Consider the following 21,165-nt stretch of genomic DNA (forward strand, 5'->3'; position numbering starts at 1 on the left):
TGCAATGAGCAAACCGAAACTGGCGAATGGGTCCGATCGCTGGCCTCAGCTCACAGCAACGATGCAAGAGCTTGTCGAGCAACAGTTCACCGCTATCAGGAGGGATATAAAGGCCTAGACGCTCGAGAAATGCGACCATCGGCGCTCCTTGCTCGAATGGGCAGACTGCTGGCATAGGGCATTGTCGAGACCAAACATGGCAATTCGTGAGACGGAGCTTACTCAAGCAGCAAGACAGAGTCTTCAAGACCTCGAGTGTGAAGGACTTGTGGATCCCAAGGTTGAAAGTTCATCCGTCTCTGCGGTGAACGTCTCCAAGGCGATTCAAATCTCTGTGACCTTGTCTTTCACAGATGATGAGGGGCAGAATACTTTGGCCCGATTCATCTGGTCGCGAAAGTGGAAAGTTTCTTATCGACAGGGGGTCGACCCTTCCTGTAAGCCTGTACCGGACTGGGGCTACGACTACAGCTGGGAGAGTAGGCCTTGGAGCCTTGCAAACCAGCGCGATCACGAAAACAGGGTCTCTTTCGTCACAGAATTGGAAACGAGAGCCATTTCGTATCCGGACCCGGAAGGCACGATCGCTTCGATGTGCTCCGCGCAGTAATGTCTCAACCCTGTAGCACGTAACATCCAGCCTTGGTAGAAGAATTTCTTGCGTATGGCGCGCGTGTTGCTGTTCGTACTTTCTCTAGCTCATCATCTTGCTACGGTAAACCGTCACATTCAAGCCAATCCTGATACAAGGCCTTGAAGAATTAGCAGGTGGAATACTAAGCTGGAATCGTACTTTGCGGTGAGTCGAGGATGAAAGGCTGCTTGAAGATTTACAAGTGTGAGGTGAAGCATTGGGTAGATCACTTGATGGGGCGACATTCAACAATCGAGGACAGTGTCGAAGGTGAGGAAAGCATCGTAATCTGATGCAGGCTAGCTGCACATGGCTTGTCTGTCGACTGTTCGAGATATGATTGTGTGAGATTATAGTCCTGTCAGAGACTTGTTGCAAGCCTGGAACTTATTCAGTCGATCGCGAGCGATTATGGCGACAGTGCGGTGTCTCGGATGTGGAGGTCGTGATCGAACATGGTGGACACGTAGCTGGATTATAGCCTCATGCGATGCAAGACACCTACGAATCTACGTTCTCTTCGTGAGGATGACCGATCAAGGAGTGAAAGATACTCTCGTAATGAATCACTTTGCTATCCTTTCCAAAAACACGGTGAGGTATCTTGCTGAAGGTAAACTTGTAAATTCGATCAGCCGACTGGATTGACCCCTATCGACGCCATTCGCTGGACCCATGCTCATATGCTTCGTTGCACCATAAAGTTGAGTCTTGTTTTCGAACTCCTGTGGTATCCTTACGAAACATGCAGTTAGAGCCGCGAACAGACGTCGATGATGGAACATGCCGATAAAAGATACAAGCGCAGAATGCCGTGAACTTTGCGTTTCACGTCTTCTTCAAAGCTCGTGTCTCATGTCAACCTTGACGAATATGCTCGACTTTTCCAATGCTTCCCTGATCAGTAATGCCAACTGCGAGAGGTAGGTTGATCATATCCTCTGTTGCTTGAGCGATAATAATCGCTTGGCTGTGTCCTTTAAAATTGTTGATTAGCTGAAGCTAGACCCCAGCCACAATTGGATCTGATAATCCCCGTTACTACCGCATGCGTTCTTGAATTCTCACCGATGGCAGTGACGATGGCGTATGAATGGGTAGTCACAGCTATGAGCTGACCCAAACGAAGCGACCCCTGTTGAGTGCAGGCCGAGTCCCGTCCCGCTCATGGGACATAACGAAGAAGCTGGCTTGATGGCGTTCCTTTCATGACTACCCCTCCGGTGGATCACGCATACAGGAACCGACACAGGCATATATATAGTGCAGAACCAAGATGTCCTCCATGCACCGCAATTTGAGAGAGCATCCTTCATTCTATCAAAATCAGAACTCGTTGATTACAAATGCCGTCTGAAGACATGAGAGTGCTGAACTTCCAGGATAGCGATTTCAATGGATTCCCGCCGGATTATCTTTGGAACAGAATGAGTGAGTTTAATGAATTGGTTTCGCAATAGGATGTGCGATCCTGTACTCGAAGCTTACACTCTGGAAGCTGTTTCCGTGTGAAAGACTATCTTCAACAGAGAGTGATAGACGCGTTCACACAAAGCGAACGCTGTAATATCAAGATCCAAACCCCAGATTGGGAGTCCCTCGTTCGGGAAAAAGTAATTGATGAGGTCGACAGACGGGCGGTTTTCGAGATCCTGGAGGACCAGGTCAAATGGACCAGCTGGCTATTCGTTCGGCACATTTTCGCTTCTCTGGCAAGGTTCTTTGATCGAAAAGGACCTCGCAGCGATTGGACTGAAGTCGAAGCGGAAATGCGTCAGGCGATACTCGACCTTGCCTCTGAAAGTCCCCTCGAGGAACGAATCAAAGAGGCGTGCAAGGAATGTTTCGAAGAAGCGGCGAACATGTATTGGCCGACAAAGTCGTTCATTGACCGTATTGAGCCCAATACAAAAGGTGTCTTTAATATCCATTCCTCCTCCTCCATTGCTTCCCATCGGATAGAGGTCCATCTCTCGCTCACATTGGAGGTGAAAGTTGTTTACAAAGCCATCCCTCAGCCGACTATCAACCTGATAGCCGTTCCACAGCCGACTTTCAACCTGTTAGAGATAGAAGGGATGTTGGACTTCGAATTCCCACTGGTCGCTGAGGCTGACACAGTATCCTCAGACACAACAACGCATACAATCGGAGGAAGTCTGACGAAAAACTCAATCTTTCGCTCGTTGACGGGGTTTACGTCAGCCTCCGCAATCAATCAAGCCCATCCGAGGCCCGACAGTAAACCTGGACCTGCGAGCATGTACTCGTCCGGAAGTGCAGGGGCTCACGAGGAAATGTGGTCAGACTGGTACCCCAGATCGTTGCGAGAGTCTCTTGAATGGCAATAGTCTTGACAGATGATATATTGGCTTCGCATTCACCGTAATCGCCATTTGTACCGTGATTGGTTGTTCTCCTCATACCCTTGTCGATGGTTCCAATCGCTGTCCTTTGTCAGGGTATCACCGCTAGCTCGTACAGCCCGCAACAAGGTCGTTAATCTATGATGATGGTCTCATACGTCCGCTAAGTGGCACTTGTGAGGAATGAGGAGAAAGGCCAATATTTCTCGGTGTATATCATTTCGAAACACAACAAGACGCCGGAGAATGTCGTTTCCGAAGTACTTCGACTTCTGAAATCCCCCACCGTGTCACGTCATCGTTGGCAGGTCTTGTGCGGCAGCAATAGACCCATGACCGAGATTTACTGGGGTGATAAGCATGGACGACTTGAAGGCACCCATCGACATGTATCAAACGCTTGGCGGCGAATACACAGAGACGGAATGACATAACGGATGCCAGAAAGTATCTCCTAGGCAGAAGCGCAGCCTCCGGTTATGGGACCTCTCCAAGACTTCTCAAGCTCAAGAACGTCTACAGATCATGGAAAGTGGCGTCAATACTAAGACACTCCAATATTGAAGATCAGGTCAACGGGGTTCCATGTCACGCCTTACCTTGAAGAATTGGGATCGGAGCAAGGTTACCATCAGCGTAGACATCTGGGTTGCAGGGACAGTTGACGCTCAAAAAGCTGTATACGGTTATATTTCCTCCTTGAATTGGCTGCGTGACCTTGATAAGGGTAAACTGTAATCAATGGTAAATTCTTCACGTCACACGAACAGGCACAGCCGATACTCGAGGTCGATGATGCTTAGATATTACCAATACACAGTGTCTAATTGTCTATAGCTGTCTCGTAGATCGACTCGGAAGTCCTTACGGATAGTGCAACCAAAGCGTCTCTCTATCCCGATCGACCATGCCCTCGTATACTTGTCTGTCTCATCCTAATGCGCGACTACCCGTAGGTTGACCGTTGACCGACCTCGATCTCAGCACGCGAAACAAGGGTCCCCGATAAATCAAGTCACAAGTTGAGCCTAAGTCGGATATGATACCAGGATGGTCCATAGACTCAGTGTCAATGGCGAAAGATGTCGCCACCGCTTGTAGCCTAAGGAACGCGAGGGCCACATGATCAAGGTGACCTTAGCGCGAAATTCGCGTTTCATCATTACAGTACAGGTTCTGCACCAATGAAAGTATGCAGCGATCCTTCTGGACAAATCATCCTCACCTACTCATCGTTACTCCGCTGGAAATTACAGGGAATGTCGTTCTATCTCAGTATGACATCCAATCGAGACCTCGTTCAAGCGATTGACCAGAAGGCGTCGTGACCTGGCAGAGGTTCTTTCAAGCAGTGATACTGTCGCAACGAAGCCTTCACGTGGTCCAAGCTGATGCCGACGACGCCATCCTTTCATACTTTTGAATAGCTAGACCGCTGCCTCGTAATCCTCCTCGCGGCCATCGTTGGCTTATGTCGCTAGCTTGCGTCACCTGACATCGGCCGATGGCGTCTTACGTATCCTTCGCATCCTTTGTTCTTTCACCCGTGGCATTCTGTACTTGACGTATCAGCTCTCTTGTATAAGGCAAGCTGGGTAGCTATAAAGCTTACTGTAGAGAGCAAGGGTTGATATTTCTTTCTTCCCAATCTGTTCCGTAGAAACCCTCTCTTTACCAGTCACCTTCGCAAGCCAACCCATCTACCATTTCACAAAGCCAAGTTGTCAATGCCCTGCCCTTGCTCTGCGCTGACCAAGACTGCTGCCGGAGGTGAAGCCGTCAGGATGGAGAAGGAAGAAGAAAGTCAACTTGAACAAAGTCTAAAACGAGATCTGGGCGATGCGATCAATCGTATGACGGATTTTCGCGACCAGATTCGCGAAAGCGGATCTGCGCCTGACAACTGGACTGCAAAGTACGCTCAAGTGAGAGACTGGCTGAAAGAGGACGCAGGGGAACACATCGATATCCTAGAAATGGTGGATGCATGTCATGTCGAGTCGGCATCTGTGAAGCCAATGTCTCCGAACACGAGGGATGGGTTCACAGCCGAAATAACAATCAAATTCATCGACGGATCGACGTACATGCTGTCTCGGTCATCGAAAGTTCGTACCGGAAACAAACAGTCCAAATCATTGCCCGCTCCGCAGCAGACAGACCGAAAGAGCGGCGAAATCGGTCACGTGGGCTCGATGATGAGCCCTCCAACGACGATCAACAGCTCCATCATGAGTTGTGATCCGGGGACCGCCACATCCCATACTCAAGGGGGTCTCTCGGCATCGAAAGACATTAGTGAGCTGGAGGACAAATTCGACAAGGCTTCCATTGGCAGTTCGGATCAGGCGAAGTGAATAGAGAGTAGCTATGGATAATCGAGAAAGGTCACTTCATAAGACGATGCGCATCTTTGAGCTCTTCAATTTCTGTGCAGCTTTCTTACTTGTACCGCGTAGATGGGAAGCAGAATCTAGTTCCGGATCATCCAATTTCGATGGCTTGACATGAAGACGTATACCATATGGATAACGCACTTCCTCTTGGTGACTATCAACGAACCCCTCGATATCGGGGCGTGTTTCCTACCGCAAAACCAATTCGCGTGTTGAGAGTCGTCAAATCCCGTGATGGCTATGGCCGATGACTCTACCAGCTGACTCCTCTCTCTACAGGAAAACGAAATCAATGTATGTGGTTTGCCCTCCTAGTCTTGACCTGAGGTCACCGTCAGGTGACACAAGTCGATGCCGTGCTGTTCCTTCCTTTGTTGCGTAACTCCTGATCAGCTGAACTTATCACTTGGAGCTTCCCATTTACACCATCTTTGCGGCTATAAGAACCATCTTTTGTTGATGCCACATCAGCGTCCAACTCCTTGGCCGAGATGACTATCGAAGGCTGTAGTTTGCCAAGCGGGTTATCGGCAGCAGCCCGGGGCATACAAGCGAACAGTCATACAGATGAGCGATCTGAGTAAGTACTATGAGTTCGATCTCAACAAGCGGAATACGCTAAGACGGTCTTGCAGACCAACATCAACCCAAGTGGAAGTGGGTAGTCTGGAAGGGTAAAATTAAGATGGAGGCTGCAGAAGAATTGAATAAGCCCTCCCCGTTTGGACAAGAGGAAGAAAAGTGGACCGCCTTGCGCAACGATTTGAACGGTAATCTCGAGGCCATAGTCCAGGAAGTACAGGTTCATCACCTGGATCTGGGGGGGAAGAACCTGCAGAAATGGACAGACAGCTCGTGGCGGGAGTTCTATACCGAGAAACAAGCCGGGCGATTGGAAGGCTGGAAACAAACTCTCGAAGAACAGGCGACCGAGTCGATGGACATGCTCAATTACCATCCCGGTCTTCTACTAGAACCGTCGATCAAGATTGACCACCTTTCCAACAGTCGAATCAAGTGTGTTGCAGCTTACTGTATTGGACGCGGTCACGTCGATGGCAATGGGACTAGTAGCAAAGGACATTCGCTGTACTGCACCATGGAGTTCGGTTTCGAGCGAAAACCAGTGGTTGGAAATAGCCCACAGCAGCGACGGTTCGGCTTCCCCGGGTCAACTGTGTCTGGTGAATCTGGGAGTGATGGCAGCAGCGCAACGCGATCTGGGGCCACCAGGACTGAGAATGTCGCACTTGAACCCAACTCGAGTCTGGAGGGACACGACGACTCTCTTGCTACCCAAAAGTCGTCCATGCGATGATTACTCATGCCTGTCAGGTTATGTACCCAATCGATAGAGGTAGAATCAACGATGCAGATAGGATACAAAAAAGATGCCGTTATCTCTCTCGCTTTTGAAAGCTGGCTGTCGTGCTTTCAGCCTCTGAAGCCCTGGACCGATATGACGTGCCAATCCCATCAGTCACTCTACACATAGATGCCGCGATTGCCCTTGCATAACAGCACGGGTCATGTTGATATAATAGTATGAACAGTCAGTTCATGCTTAGAGAGCGCGATACCGCTTGGCCGGACGTGAATCGCCACCACCGCGTTTCAGCTAACAGAGGCGGTATGGAAGCTATCGATGGGAAGCTGATCGGTTGGAGGACGGCTTACATCGGATGATACATATCTGAAAGAATGCACATATGTCGACCCGTCGGAATCTGACTAGCTCAGAAAAGCTCTTGCAAAAAAAACTTCGTTCCTTTGTCTGCATTATTCTTGACTGTCGACCGTTCTCCGTAAGTCATCATGGTTCTCATAACGTCATCGAATCTTCCCGTTCATCACCAGCGAATAGTCGCTGGTCTTACGAAACAAGGCTTCTGAACTGTCCGTAGCTTGATAACGCAGACTCCACGCGATAACGAAGATGATCCGGTAGCCCGGCTCAAATTGTGAGTGGACTTCCCCACCTGAACCGAGTTGCATCCGGTCACGTGATACCGCTACTTCCGTCTCGTCATATTTCGTCATAATGACTACTAGTACATAGCTATCAATGGGGCAGACATCAGAGATTGAGTGATCGCTCGCCGTCCTTAATGCTGTGAGTCTGGCGCAATAATGATGAAATCGACTATGCAGCCTTCCTTTGATCTGAAACTCGGCGCGTGACTTGCTGCTCGTCTTCTCCCAATGCTATATGGTCAAACGGTTAATTACCTACCTTCCCTGATTACTGGAACTTATGGTGACCTCCCACTTCATCGTTAGAACCTGCAATATCAGAACCTTCATCCGAAATGGTCATGACCCCTCGAGGTGAGCTGCTGAAAACCGCATTGGCGCTATACCTGGTCCTCGTTAAAGGTGAGATTCCTTTCCGTAGAGAACATCACCCTAGAATTGCGGGCAGAGGGCCTACCTGAGCTTGTTGTGGAGCACAACCTTCCACTACGAGACGTGTCGCTGTCGGGACATCACCACGTATGGAAAGAATTGGGGTTGGGCATAAGCAAGATTGTCCAGGAGGTGTTGGCACCCGCACTCTCAGCGATCTTGAAAAAGTCCTGTGGCGAAGACTGGGACGAAGTTCTCAAGAATTTTGAGGTTGCAGCAAATACGCAGTATTGGAGTCCTCAGAGTGATGAGGCCTTGAAGAAGGCGATCTCCGCCAATTGGCCGGCTGATCAATATCTACGCAAGAGATACAGGAACTGCAAGAATCCGCTTGGTAAAGTCGACTACACTATTGGGAAGGCGGATCATGACCCTACACAGGAGTATCTTGAGTTTCCATTCTGCTGCACGATCGCACTTACAATTCCCCAAGATGACGGCGATCACACATGCTATCCCCTCTTTTGGCAGTGGCGCGCCCGATACCGCTTGTATCGGCAAAAAGAAAAACCGCTCGATCGTCCTGACACGATCGATGAGGACGTCTCTTCGGGCGACACAAGCAAAGAAACTGCGATCACAGATTCGCCACAGATGTCTGATGTCTCCTCCGTTGCGACACGCCCCGCTGAATGTAGCTTGCCTCGGCCAGAGACTCCGGAAGGGCGGAGCGATGCTACCAGTCAGGAAACGATGACCTCGCTGAAACCTCCGTCGATCTTCAAGAAGTTCGGAAAGACGATTAGAAAGTTGGGCTTGTGATGATCATTCATACGATTTGGAGTAGGCAACAATCGCAAGTAGTCACAATGGGCTTTGTTGACCCTTCCCAGGCTGATCTTTCTTAGTCACCGATGCTGTAAACTGGCCAACATTCGATACATCGCCTTAAGTTTCTGTTGCGCTCTAGATGCCAGTATCTATCGTCGACAGATCTTTCTTGAACAACCCGATCCGTTCACTCGCCTGTCAATAGGTACGCCGGCTCTTGATATGTTCAGTGGCCATGATAGAGCAGTAAGGCAGATATCTTCTCCCCTTAGGGAAGAAATTGTTGAATGATTTTACGAAGAATTCCCTGCTTATGAGCTCGAATCTGTGTACTGTGACTCAAGCCCCAGCTTTGCGATGCACCAGTTGGGTTGCATCGGTACACTCGAGCAGGGAACATCAACAGCGAGAAGATCTGGGCGGGCGCATCAATTCTACTGATTAGGTGATGTTCCCCAGGAGAACGTAATGACAGACTGGCCTACATGCTTTCGGATCGTGATAGTATCGAGTCGGTTTCAGCCCGTCCGCGCGCTAAAATCGGCGCACGCCTTGAAACCTGATACGAAGTTGGAGGTATCTAGCGGCGTCATACCACACGCATCTTCCGTCTCATTGGTTGTACTAGTGTCGACAATGCGGGGCGTCCGCACTGTTTATAGGTAGTCAATGCGCTACAGCGCGGCGTGATCAAAGGTCTTCGATGGACGGGTGAATCGAAACCTGGAATATACTAGTAGAAGCAAGTATCTTTAGCTAACATCTGTCTGATTTAACAAATGTCTTTCCGGGTTGTGCATGGTTTCGTCAGCTCCACCTTCGCTGGATGTTTAGCTCTGCCGGTGAAAATTAATAGGATCGACGGTGCGTCATGTCTCCTTTGAATCAGCCTGATTTCGAAGTCCGATCCGTCTCTTATCTCCGCGATGCAAGGTCTCAGTTGCAGGCGTCCCAGCGGCGGATTTCACAGCCACCTTCGTCTCGCGAAGGAGACACAGGTCATAACCGATCAGTATCCCTTAGACAGTCTCCCTTCAGACCTTATCCGCAGACTGCCGAGAGTTCAGCAAGACGCGGTACTGAAAGGTTCAAGAATACGAATCCCTCCATTGACCTCGCCGGAAAATTGGCAAGAAAGGAAAACTATGCCCAAGCGATGCCCAAGCAGTATAAATCGCTGAAGGCCATTGCTTGCCAAGATCAGGTAGTGGGCATGGACTTTCCTGCTCAGCAATCTTCACCAGCACTATCGAATCAATCGTCCCATTATGTCCTATCATTGGGATGTCACTGAACAACGGCTTTATACCCGGCGCACAGAAACTGAAAGGGCATTCCCTCCTGCCGAGTCGTATCAGCACGCCTGGGAGTTCTTGAAACCGCTGATGGAAGGAGCTTGTCCGATACATATACAAGCCATGATTGATCGCCTTGGAGGTCTCAAGGAAGACTCGCCGATTCTGCTTACACAGAATATCGGAGAGGCAACTGAAGTTCTCAACAACGCGTTGAAAGATGCCCGCCGAGAGATCAGAAGAGCCATCTCGTCGAACGTCAGTCAGTGGATCGCGCAGTACAACGAAGCAAATCCATCGAACAGAGTCATCGTGACTCCAAGCTACGGGTACAGATGCCTCTCGATCGATCGGCAAGGGAATACTTTCACCACGGAAGTCAGCGTGAACTACCTGTTGAGCAACTCAGGGGGAGCCGTGGGACCTACGATGACGTGCAGTCAAAGTGTACTCGTCACTGTGTATCGCATCGGCAGGGGTGCCTCTCAAGCCAGCTCCGGCTTCACGGATAGAGAAACCTCTGGCTCGAGCGGACCTTCTCATACTGAGTCTCTTCTTCATGGCGTCTCAGACTACGGTGTTAGTGTTCAGCCTGGTACTAGCGACTACCCCTGATTATTATCAGGATGTTTCAGCAGTCATGCAGTCGTATGAATCCTGTTCATCGGCTATGATTTCGATACCATGATAGCCTATGGAATGCGACAAGAATCCATACGCAATCGTTGTGCGCCTCTGCTAGCCATCCGTCGAGCATACGGATTATCCCAGTACAGTATAGTAGCCCGATCGAGAGATACAAATCTGACGGAACTTCCGATGGCCCGATCCTGTTGCGTCAGGCTTGTATACATCGTTCAAAGAGCACGGTAGGTCGGTCTCAGCATACATTACAGATCGATCATGATATCGCACTCGCATATATGGATCGAAACGATTATGGATAATTGGCGCAAACGCCAATGCAGCAGCGAGATGGCGCGTTTCAGCTCATCATCGCGCGAGAACGCCTTGAACGCCATCCGCAGCTTAGGGTGCAAGACCCTCAAGGGCTTTGAGATAAGACGTGATACGTCTTCCTTTCTCTCACTAGGTGGTAACCATACGGTATCTGTGGAGAATCCTATTCAAGGTTCCCAAAATCCATAGGTTTGAGCGGCAGAAAGGCAAGAATCTGTGCAACCACATCAAACACGCCACGTTCATCGCTTCGCCGCCTTATGCCCGGTCCGAGAAGCTTCCCACAGCCGTCACCATGACTGAGAATCTGTACCCTTCCTTTGTATGATCTCGACGATCCAGAGAGCTTGTCGAGATCACCGCTGTGGCGTCGATGATATATAAGACGGCCCAGGGAGCCCAGCCCAGCCATCATTCTCCTGATGCTTGTCCGCCCTTCAATCTCACTAGCATCAGCCCATCTAGATAATAGAGGCCGCTTCAATCGGAATTATCAGCGTCAACGCGATCACCAAGATGAATACAACGACTTCTAACGACAAGATTCGGACCGGATCCAAAAAGAGTGTGTATCATATATTGTGGAAGTTCTAAAAGGTGAACCTCCGCTGATTATGACATTCGTAAAGGTTCCGGCCAGCGGTGGAGTGCTAGGGTGGACGACGAGCAACGGGTTGTCACTCAAACTGGAGACCCAATTCAACAAGATTTTGTGAAATTGATGGCCAAGCAGTTTGACGGATTATCGCCCAAGCTTGAGGCATTTTGCTCGGATATGGGTTCCACTGCGACTTTTGATGGCTTGAGGGCACGATATACTGAGGGCTTCAATGACAGACGGGAGGCTTGGATCGATGAGCTAGATACAGTGATATCCACGCTGCGGAATATTCAAGACAATGACAGAAGTTTCTTGTCTCAGTGGAGATTAGGCTTCGATACAGTGGGAGAGAAGACTTGCCAACTTTCTATCCAAGCAACTGAGCTTCGACTATACTGGATCCGAGAATCTCCTACCCCTAGCATAAGGGCGGAATATTCCGTCGTTGTCACTTTTCTCGAAGAGCGACCGGGTAGTTCGGGTAATCTGAAGAAAGGTCATTCACGATCGGTGAAAGAAGCTTTCTCTTACTCAGATATGCCCGGACACGGAGAGTTGAAGAGCACGTACGCTTGCCAGTGGCCGATAAATCTCCTGAATTTTGGAGAGGTTCTTTCATATGCTAGAGCTCCTCATCGATCGATGCCGTTCGATACCGATAGGAGTACCAACATGTCTCAAACCGTTGAGATGGGTAGTTCATCTTGCATTTCACTCATTCCGAAGACGGTCGACAATTCATCATTGATGACAGGCCCTAGTCAGATCGATGCCCCTCTTAGCGTCCGAAGAAGGGATCGGAACAATAATGTTTCGTATCTGAGTCATGAAACTGGATCGAGCGGTTAGATATACGCTGAAAGTCCACTGTCGATAGCTTGCTCTACCATTGGATTGTGGGTTTGCGATATATCATTGTAAACTATGTTGTGAATCGACGTTATCAGATGCAGTCGGGCCCATTTTACCTTTTCAGGAACAATCGTTCTGCAGATCGTCTCGTACTAGCCTGAATGAACGTGTAATCAAGCCTCACTCCCAGTTTCGATACAAGAGCTGGAGATTTATCACTCCCTGATCATAATAGCAATGCGCAATAGCGGCGGACGAAGCGAAGCTATACGGACGACATAGAACAACGACCGTCAGTATCATGCGCTGCGTTGCGTCGAGCAGGCAGCAGGTTGAAATCGACGCAGCGTTCCACCGTTTATAAAAAGTCCAGAGCAAGAAGTTTATCTGAACTTCCGCAACAGCACAGTACATCTCCACGCTACCATCGTTTACTCTTTCTCTTGGCGGGAAGCCCCGACACACCGCACGAAAGGCCTCTCAGTGACTTTCGCAAGATCGTGGAACAGCGATCTTATGCCTTTGAAGTAACCTCAAGGACCTTTAGCTGGAGGGCACCGTACAATCCTCCTTTGTTCTGCGGTGAGCAAACCCCACGATTTGTTGAGAACCTAAACTAAACTGAGCGGTGTGACGCGGCTTTTAGAAGCAGAAGAGAAGAGCCCGCTTGGTCATACCTTCTTTGCCAAGACAAGAAGCGCACTACCAACCGTTCTCACGGCCCCTTTGTCAACAGATCCCGCTTCGGAGGACATTATCAAGTCTGTCTTGAGTCACTGTGTCCTATAAGTTGGTCTTCTACCCTTGGCTACGATTTCTATGACCCGATCCTGATCATTTTTCCCAACATTCATCACAAGCAATCTTTTTCAATTCCGCCTTGTTACAACCAAAGATCAAAGAGCGACATCCCTGAAAGCAGAATGACTTCGGACAACGGATCAACCAGGAAGAATACAGGTAGGTACTCATGAAAAGCTACAAGTCTCGTCACTGCAACGTCGACTAACATATCGGACGGCATGAAGGCTACCGAAGGTGCTGGAAAACTAGCCTGAACATCAAGAATGAAGGAATCGATCGACTCGGCGATGTTATTGACGAACGCGTTGTGCCTCCGCTATGTTGGATATCGAGTTGATCACCGTTGTATAGTTTGCATGAGGATAAAATATACAAGAGGGGATCATGAAATCAGACCAGAATGGTCTGCTATATATATTATTCTGGTAGGTGGCAAGGTGCTGCGGTTTGCGGTTTGCGGTCTGCGGTTTGCGGTCGCAAGTTGCGGTTTGCGGTCGCAACTTGCGGTTGTGGTCGCAACTTGCGACAGTGGTCGCAGATTGCTAAGCGAGTCGCAGATTGCTAAGCGAGAACAAAAGGAAAGGTGCGAAGAGTGGATGTGCTTTATTGTTCCATGCGGTCTATTGTTCTGGGAGAACGATAGACGTGCGGGAGAACAATAGGATTCGACACTCCCCCTCACTCAAGCGTCCTTTGCGAAAGAGGTTGGTTTTCCGCTGAGACCCATCCCGGTGACAAGGTGATGGAATTGGTGATGGGCGAGACCTTTGGTGAGAGCGTCGGCAAGGTTGTCTTGAGTAGGGATATGGGAGAGTTCAACGGTGTTGTCGAGTACCTTCTCCCTGAGATAGTGGTGTCTCATGTCGATGTGTTTGGTGCGATCATGAGCAACAGGATTCTTGGAGAGTTGAATGGCGGCATTGTTGTCATTGAGAATGGCAAGAGGACCAGAGACCGGGTGACGGAGAGATTCGAGAAGAGTGCGGAGCCAGACTGCCTGTCGGGTGGCATCAGCGGAAGCCATGTATTCAGCTTCCGCAGTAGAGAGAGCTGTGGTTGGTTGTCGTCGGGATTTCCAGGCTACCGGTCCTCCAAAAGCACGGAAGAGGTATCCGGTAGTAGATCGACGAGTGTCCAAGCATCCGCCCCAGTCAGCATCGGCGTAGCCCAGGATGATCCTTTGGCCAGAGGTGGCGTCGTAGGTAAGGCAGAGCTCAATAGTGCCTTGGAGGTATCAAAGAAGGTGTCGAGCAGCATGGACGTGTTGCTTGTTCCACTTGCTGACGGTCCGAGCTAAGACTCCGGCAGCATGAGCAATGTCGGGTCTGGTGATGGTGGCCGCATACATGATTGATCCGACCATTGCGGGATATTCCTCATGAGCGGCTTCCTGATGTTCAGCGTCGGTAGCGGGAAGAGATCGGAAGCCGGAAGGAAGGGGAGTCTTTGCCGGTTTGGAGTTGAGCATGCCAAACCTTTCCAGGACCGCCTGTACGTAGTGTTCTTGAGAGATGTAGAGTTTCCGGTTGGGCCTGTCTCGGAAGACGTTGAATCCAAGAAAGTAAGAGACCGCTCCTCCGTCAGAGCACTCAAATCGGTCGTTGAGCTTGGTCTTGAAGTCGTCCAGTTCCTGACGATTGTTGCAGGCGATGAGTTGATCATCAACATGGACGGAGAGAATGAGAAGGGTATCCTTGGTTGATCGGATGTAGAGACAGGAGTCGGCCGGAGAAGGAGTGAGACCGAGAGATCGAAGGAATTTGTCAAGGGCCTGGTTGAAGCAGCGAGGTGACTGTTTGAGGCCGTAAAGTGATTTCTGAAGTCGGAGAACCTTGTTGGCAGGGATGTTGCTGCCTTCAGGAGGTTCGAGATGGACGAGTTCCTCTAGTTCTCCGTTGAGGAAGGCGGCCTTGATGTCGACCTGATCACAGTCCATGTCGAGGTAGTTGACCAGAGCAAGGAAGACGCGGATGGTATCCTTGTGAGCGACTCCCGCGTAGAGTTCATTGTAGTCCACTCCTTCCTTCTGCAGAAATCCTTTTGCTACCCATCGAGCCTTGTAGGCGGATGGCTTCCCGGTCTCTCCGTCAATCTTTCGGGTGAAGAGCCATTTGGCTCGAAGAGGTTTGGATGTAGCTTCTTGCCTATCAATGACAGACCAGACCTTGTACTGATCCATCTTGTCGAGTTCGGCCTTGATAGCCTCCTGCCATTTGTCCCATTCTGGAGATCGGTGGGCTTCCTGAAAAGTTTGAGGGATGGCCGTGGAGATGAGTGCATGGCCACAGATGACGGCGGTAGCGAGGTTTGCAGAGTATCCAAATTTGGCAGGTGGTTTGCGGACTCGTCGGGAGCCATCAGGCAGGACTGGGTTTTCCGGTGTCGGTAACAGTGCAATATCCCATCCTTTGCTCCAAATGCCGGATGACTTGTGTTTGGCCTGTGTAGCCTGTGTAGCCTGATCACTTGGGATGGTCGTGTCATCACCAGGCTGATCAGGTGAGTTGAGAGTATCGGTATTGTCTTCAGCCGATTGATCCTCTTCAGTTTCTGAGTCTGAGTCTGATGTTGGTTCAGGGACTATGTCGATGTCAACCTGAGTGGACTGGATTTTGGTTTCCAGTGATTTGGTGTTGGTGGAAATCTTTGGTTGTTTACCAAAGACCACATCACGAGAGATGGTGACCTTTTCGGTGTGTAGATCCCAAATCCTGTAGTTGTCGGTCCCCTCAACGTAAGAGAGTAGTTGCCCTTCTTTGTAGCGAGGGTGAAGTTTGTTGGTGTTGTTGTGGTCATGGAACCAGAGCTGACAGCCAAAGGGTTGAAGGTGCCGGGAGTTGACTTCACGTTGCCTCCAGAGATCCTCCGGGACATGTTTGTCGGATCCTGCGGGAGCCCGGTTCCTGGTGTAGATGGCGTAGTTTGCCGCTTCGGCCCAGAACTTGTCATCGAGTCCGCTATCGATCAGGAGCGTCCTTACCTGATTGAGAATGGTAAGGTGTGCCCTTTCAACTCTACCGTTCTGAGCATGAGCGGCAGTTGGAACAAAGTGATGCTCGATGCCCTTCGCTTTGAGGTAGTCACGAAGAGCATGTGACTCGAATTCTCCTCCTTGATCCGATCGGATGGTCTTGACCGTGCAGTCCAATTGATTTTCAACTAGGTTGATATAGTCGATCAATGCCTGTCGGGTCTCAGACTTCTTCTTGAGAAAGCTGAGGTTGACCTTCCGAGTGTGATCGTCGTAACAGGTAAGGAAGTAGAGGGATCCTCCAATGGAAGGGGTTCGAGCTGGTCCCCAGAGATCGACATGGATAGACTGGAGTGGTTTGCTGGCTCGGATGTTGGAAGCAGGAGCGGGAAGTCGAGATCCTTTGCCTTGGATGCAGGCTGAGCATTGGAAACCGTAGATATCTTTTCCAACTTTGGCCCAGTCCACTGTCTTGTCGAGTCTTCCTTCTTTGCCGAGCTGAACCACTGAGCGAACATTGAGATGACCAAGTCTGCGGTGCCAGTGGTAAAGGATGTTCTCCTCTGTGACGTTATTGGTGGCCGTGATGAGTGCGGCCTTGTGTCGAATAGGAGTGCTTGCCGGATCGAGGACAAACAAACCGTCTTGTCGTGTTGCTGTGATGACCGGTTTGCTGGGTCCATCTTCAGTAGTGTTGAGGATCGCTTTGTCTTTTGCAAAGGTCCAAGAGTGTCCGTCGGTGCTCTGTGCGGCACCAACACTCAGAAGGTTCCGTCCCAGTTCGGGTACGTGAAGAACATCGTATAGTGTGATGTTTGGTAGTTTGAGTTGACCGCATTCTCTGGCGGTGATGTTGGCGCCGTTGCCTATGGTGATGTTTGCCTGGATCGGTAGTTGTTTGATTCCAGTGAGTAGGTTCCTGTCGTGGACCATGTGATGAGTGGCTCCAGAGTCTACGACAATGTCGAGTGCAGACGAGTGGGCCAGAAGGGCATTGTGATCGATGGTGATGCTTGCCATGAAAGCAGAGCTGGCGTTGATGCCATGATGTTGACTCCTGTTGCTTACGAGTGCGGCGATGTTGGCACTGTTGTTTGTGTACCTGTTGGCGTTGTTGCCGGTACTGAAGTTGGCGGGCTTAGTGAAACAGTTTGCTGTTGAGTGTCCATTCTTCTGATGGAACTCGCAGAAGGCATTCTCGTCAAAGGGAGATCGAGGAATAAACTTCTTCTTGTTTCCGGTGCCGCCGATGTTGTTGTTGTTGTTCCGTGCTTGTTGACGGGCAGCGATGAGAGCCGTAGTCTCAATTCCTTCTTCCTGAACAATCCTTCTCCTGTACTCGGCTCGGACGGCGTCAATGACGTCCTGTGAGTGAAAGTCCTCCTTGAGATAGTAGGTCTGAACGAGGGTTTCATAGGAAGAAGGAAGGGACATGAGGATGGCGAACGCAAAGTCCTTGTCGTCCATCCGGGATCGGCCAGAGACGGTAATAGCGGAGTAAGCCGACTTGAGCTTTCCAGTATGGACAGTCGGATCTTCTCCTTCCGCGAGTTGGGATCGCCAGATGATTGCAAGAAGTTCAGCCCGCCTGGATCCCCTTGCGGCCGAGTAGGTTTCCTGAAGATGTTTAAGTAATCTTTCAGAAGCAGAAGGAAGCGTCGCTCTGTACTCATCGGTGTGAGCGGAGTCCCTTTGGACCAGAGCGTGCCAAGTTGAGAGGTGAGATGGAAGGTTGTGGTGGACAAGCTGACTGAGACTTCCGTCAATGATGCCGAAGGCCTTCTTGTCTTTCTTGATCCATTTCGCAAGTTCCTCGGCTGTAGCTGGAGTAGTGACCGTAGTGGTGGTAGTAGTTGGAGCGTTGTCCGTGCCGGCGGTGGCAGCCAAGGTAGAGATAGGTAGGGTATTAGGTCGAGGAATAGTTCCATCAACAATGTCGTCCAGATCCTTATCGATCAAAGTGTTTTGAATCGAGCGGGACCATTCCGCGTAATTGTCGGGACCCTCAAGGTAAGTCCGCTTGGTAACCTTGAGAGTGTCGAGGTCGAGACTGTCGGCCATGATGAAACTAAGTCGATGTTGAAGAGGGTTGGTTGATGTAAACTAAGGTAATAGCCCGTTGAGCTCCGTTGGTAGAGCAGCCGACTCTTAATCTGTTGGATATCGAGTTGATCACCGTTGTATAGTTTGCATGAGGATAAAATATACAAGAGGGGATCATGAAATCAGACCAGAATGGTCTGCTATATATATTATTCTGGTAGGTGGCAAGGTGCTGCGGTTTGCGGTTTGCGGTCTGCGGTTTGCGGTCGCAAGTTGCGGTTTGCGGTCGCAACTTGCGGTTGTGGTCGCAACTTGCGACAGTGGTCGCAGATTGCTAAGCGAGTCGCAGATTGCTAAGCGAGAACAAAAGGAAAGGTGCGAAGAGTGGATGTGCTTTATTGTTCCATGCGGTCTATTGTTCTGGGAGAACAATAGACGTGCGGGAGAACAATAGGATTCGACAGAGAGCTGGGTGTACTTTACCCAAGATCTAGCAAGGGAGTTCAAGCAGTGGGATAAAGATCTTGGCGACCGCGGTAGGGACGCCATCGGGTATTGCAACATGTACGAATTCGTTACGATTGACAAGGCGATTGAGGAAGAGAACACGGCCAGCAAAGAAGGCAACATGAAGATCGTGCTCGAATATCAAGTTGGCAGGAAGGCAAAGAATTCGGAAGGCAATCTTGATGGCAAATACCATCACAAGTTGACTTGGAAGTTCAATCTGGAAAGACTGCCCATCCCGGTTCATGTGAGCTCACGAAGATCGAGGGACAGCGATGATGGATCTGAAGGCGGGATGGAGGTCACCAACGACTCTGCACAGACTGAGGGCAACCAGTCTGCTCTAAATCCCACGGATAGTCTCGAAAATCGAGGCTCTAGCGAGCAACCCGAATCACTTGTCGTTACCACTGGCACTTCCTGTTGTCACGTGACGCGCGACGCGACCGACCGTCAACCTCCCTACATCTAGAAAACATAGTAGTACTTCTAGTTTTCTAGTTCAATCATTTTGTATGGTTTCTCAAGCCAAAGTTATTGACTTGAGAAACAGGTTAGTCTTTTGTAATTCATGAATAAAGCCAAAGTTATTGACTTGAGAAACAGCGAGAAAACAACATGGTAGCGGCTCTCGTTCAGTGAAAACGATCACTCGCCACTAAAGGTTTCTCAGTCAAACTCGAAAGGTCTTCGAACGTCCGACTCTATCGACACGAGGTCGACAGACTCCCGACATCGACCTAGCTCTACTTATCTACACGAGGTAGATCAATCCCTACATCGAAAGCCGAAAAGAAATAGATAAAGGACGTCCATTTCCGCGAAAGATGGGGTCCGATACCGACACCCAAAAGTTCGAAAAACTGTCCGGTTCCCAAAACTTCACCAGTTGGGCTTCATCGGCAAAGGCAGCTCTCATTCTCAAGGGACTCTGGACTTTCGCCGGTTGCGAAGAGTGGAGATACGAGAGATGCCCTCACATCAACGAGGTCACCGGGGAACCAAGCGAACCCATTACCGAAAAGGAAAGGAAGGCATTGAAGGCCTGGGTCGATCAAGATGAAAAGGCGTCCGCTCTTATCGAATCGTGGTGCGGACCGGAGGTCCTTCCCTTGATCCTTCAACTCACCTCAGCCCGAGCTAAGTGGGAGACGTTGGCGGCCACCTACCAACTCACCGGAAAGTCGAACAAGACTTTGATCGGAAAGAAGCTGAGCAACCTTCGACTCGATTCCGAAGGAGATTTGGAACAGCACTACCAGACTCTACGACGACTCTGGGTAGACTACCAACGTGCCAGAGGAAACAAAGCCGAAGACGATATGGTTCAGACTCTCCTTGCATCCCTCCCCGATTCCTACGACAACGTCGTGTCTCAGTTGTCGATTACGATCGAACAAAACGACTTATGCAACAACCTTGCATGGGTCTACAGTCAACTGGTCGCGGAGGATATGAGACGAAAGACGAAGGTAGAGGAGAACAACGCTATGGCCGCCCTGGCCGCAAAGCATCGACCGGCCTCGGCCCCACGAGCCAAGAGCTATCCGCAGTCGGGCTCTCGCTACAAATCTGACCCAAAGAAGAAGAAAAGGGACTTGTCCGAAGTCACCTGCTACAGGTGTCAGAAGAAAGGACACCTATCGAGAGACTGCGAAGGACAACTGGTTCGAGTTCCACCCAGTCAACTGGTTCGGGGGGACTCGTACCAGTCCAAGCCGAAACGCTCGAACGCTCATGTCGCGAGCACCGAAGAATCGGAGGACGAGGAACCAGACTTTTCGAATCTGGCTGCCCTAAACCTCAGCGAAGGAGGTCGATCCAGGCAACGAACCTCGTCCTCGGATTTCCGACTCGGAGCATTCGTCGCTTACGAATCTCAGAACCTCATGAACGTCGGAAAGGACTGGCTCAGAAACGAGAGGGCTCTGTCTGCCACGGACATGAATGACAAGGTCATTTCCGACTCTGGATGTTCTCGTCACATGATGAAGAACCTCTCCTGGTTCCGAGGTCTCCGCAAGATTCATAGACCTATCATCGTCGGCAACGGAACCGAAATCTACGCCGAGGGTATAGGCTCAGTCGTTCTACTCTTGAAGGTCGACGGGGTAATCAAGCCTACTGCCTTTTCGGACGTACTGTACGTACCGAAGTTGCACTTCAACCTTCTGAGCACCAGTCAATTGTCTCAGAAGGGGATCTCAGTCACGCACGTCGGATTCTCGAACCGCTGCGATCTGACTTTCGAAAACAAGAAGATCGGTACCGGCAAGTTAGTTCGAGGTCTATACGAAATCGACATCGGCGAAGGAGGTGCGGAAGTCGCAAACGTAGCTCAAAGTCAAGGACTGTCCTACGACATCTGGCATAGACGTCTGTGCCATCTCAACAAGCAAGATGTGCTCAAGATTGCCAAAGACGAGTCTTTCGGAGTTCAAATCGATCACACAAAGGTCGGCGACGCAGAGGAACCTTGTGAAGCGTGCCGAGACGGAAAGGCTCATCGACAGCCTCATCGCGGATCTCACGAACGAGCGAAAGGTCTTCTCGAAGTTA

The 21,165-nt window shown here is 50.1% G+C and overlaps 4 protein-coding genes across 4 annotated transcripts; all 4 read left to right on the forward strand.

Annotated features, from left to right (window-relative positions):
* Positions 1 to 1,980: 1,980 nt before the first annotated feature.
* HD553DRAFT_325740 (uncharacterized protein) lies at positions 1,981 to 2,985 on the forward strand (the record flags this gene model as incomplete). The annotated part of the gene is made up of 2 exons (XM_046181641.1): positions 1,981 to 2,065; positions 2,150 to 2,985. 2 exons carry the CDS (start codon positions 1,981 to 1,983, stop codon positions 2,983 to 2,985), a joined length of 921 nt encoding a protein of 306 aa, XP_046034225.1.
* A 1,742-nt stretch (positions 2,986 to 4,727) lies between these two features.
* HD553DRAFT_325741 (uncharacterized protein) lies at positions 4,728 to 6,714 on the forward strand (the record flags this gene model as incomplete). Its single annotated transcript, XM_046181642.1, has 3 exons — positions 4,728 to 5,298; positions 5,908 to 5,976; positions 6,032 to 6,714. The coding sequence occupies 3 exons, from the start codon at positions 4,728 to 4,730 to the stop codon at positions 6,712 to 6,714; spliced, it is 1,323 nt and encodes a 440-aa protein (XP_046034226.1).
* Positions 6,715 to 7,705: 991 nt separating this feature from the next.
* On the forward strand, positions 7,706 to 8,564 carry HD553DRAFT_336682 (uncharacterized protein; the record flags this gene model as incomplete). Its single annotated transcript, XM_046182247.1, is given in 2 exon segments — positions 7,706 to 7,772; positions 7,792 to 8,564. The coding sequence occupies 2 exon segments, from the start codon at positions 7,706 to 7,708 to the stop codon at positions 8,562 to 8,564; spliced, it is 840 nt and encodes a 279-aa protein (XP_046034227.1).
* Positions 8,565 to 9,444: 880 nt separating this feature from the next.
* HD553DRAFT_325743 (uncharacterized protein) lies at positions 9,445 to 12,278 on the forward strand (the record flags this gene model as incomplete). The annotated part of the gene is made up of 7 exons (XM_046181643.1): positions 9,445 to 9,780; positions 9,818 to 10,447; positions 10,560 to 10,595; positions 10,645 to 10,737; positions 10,962 to 11,137; positions 11,326 to 11,393; positions 11,458 to 12,278. 7 exons carry the CDS (start codon positions 9,445 to 9,447, stop codon positions 12,276 to 12,278), a joined length of 2,160 nt encoding a protein of 719 aa, XP_046034228.1.
* Between the last annotated feature and the right edge of the window lie 8,887 nt (positions 12,279 to 21,165).

The sequence above is a fragment of the Filobasidium floriforme genome (assembly GCF_021052385.1).
Source record: "Filobasidium floriforme strain CBS 6241 chromosome Unknown HD553scaffold_20, whole genome shotgun sequence".
In the NCBI taxonomy this organism is placed as follows: Eukaryota; Fungi; Basidiomycota; class Tremellomycetes; order Filobasidiales; family Filobasidiaceae; genus Filobasidium; species Filobasidium floriforme.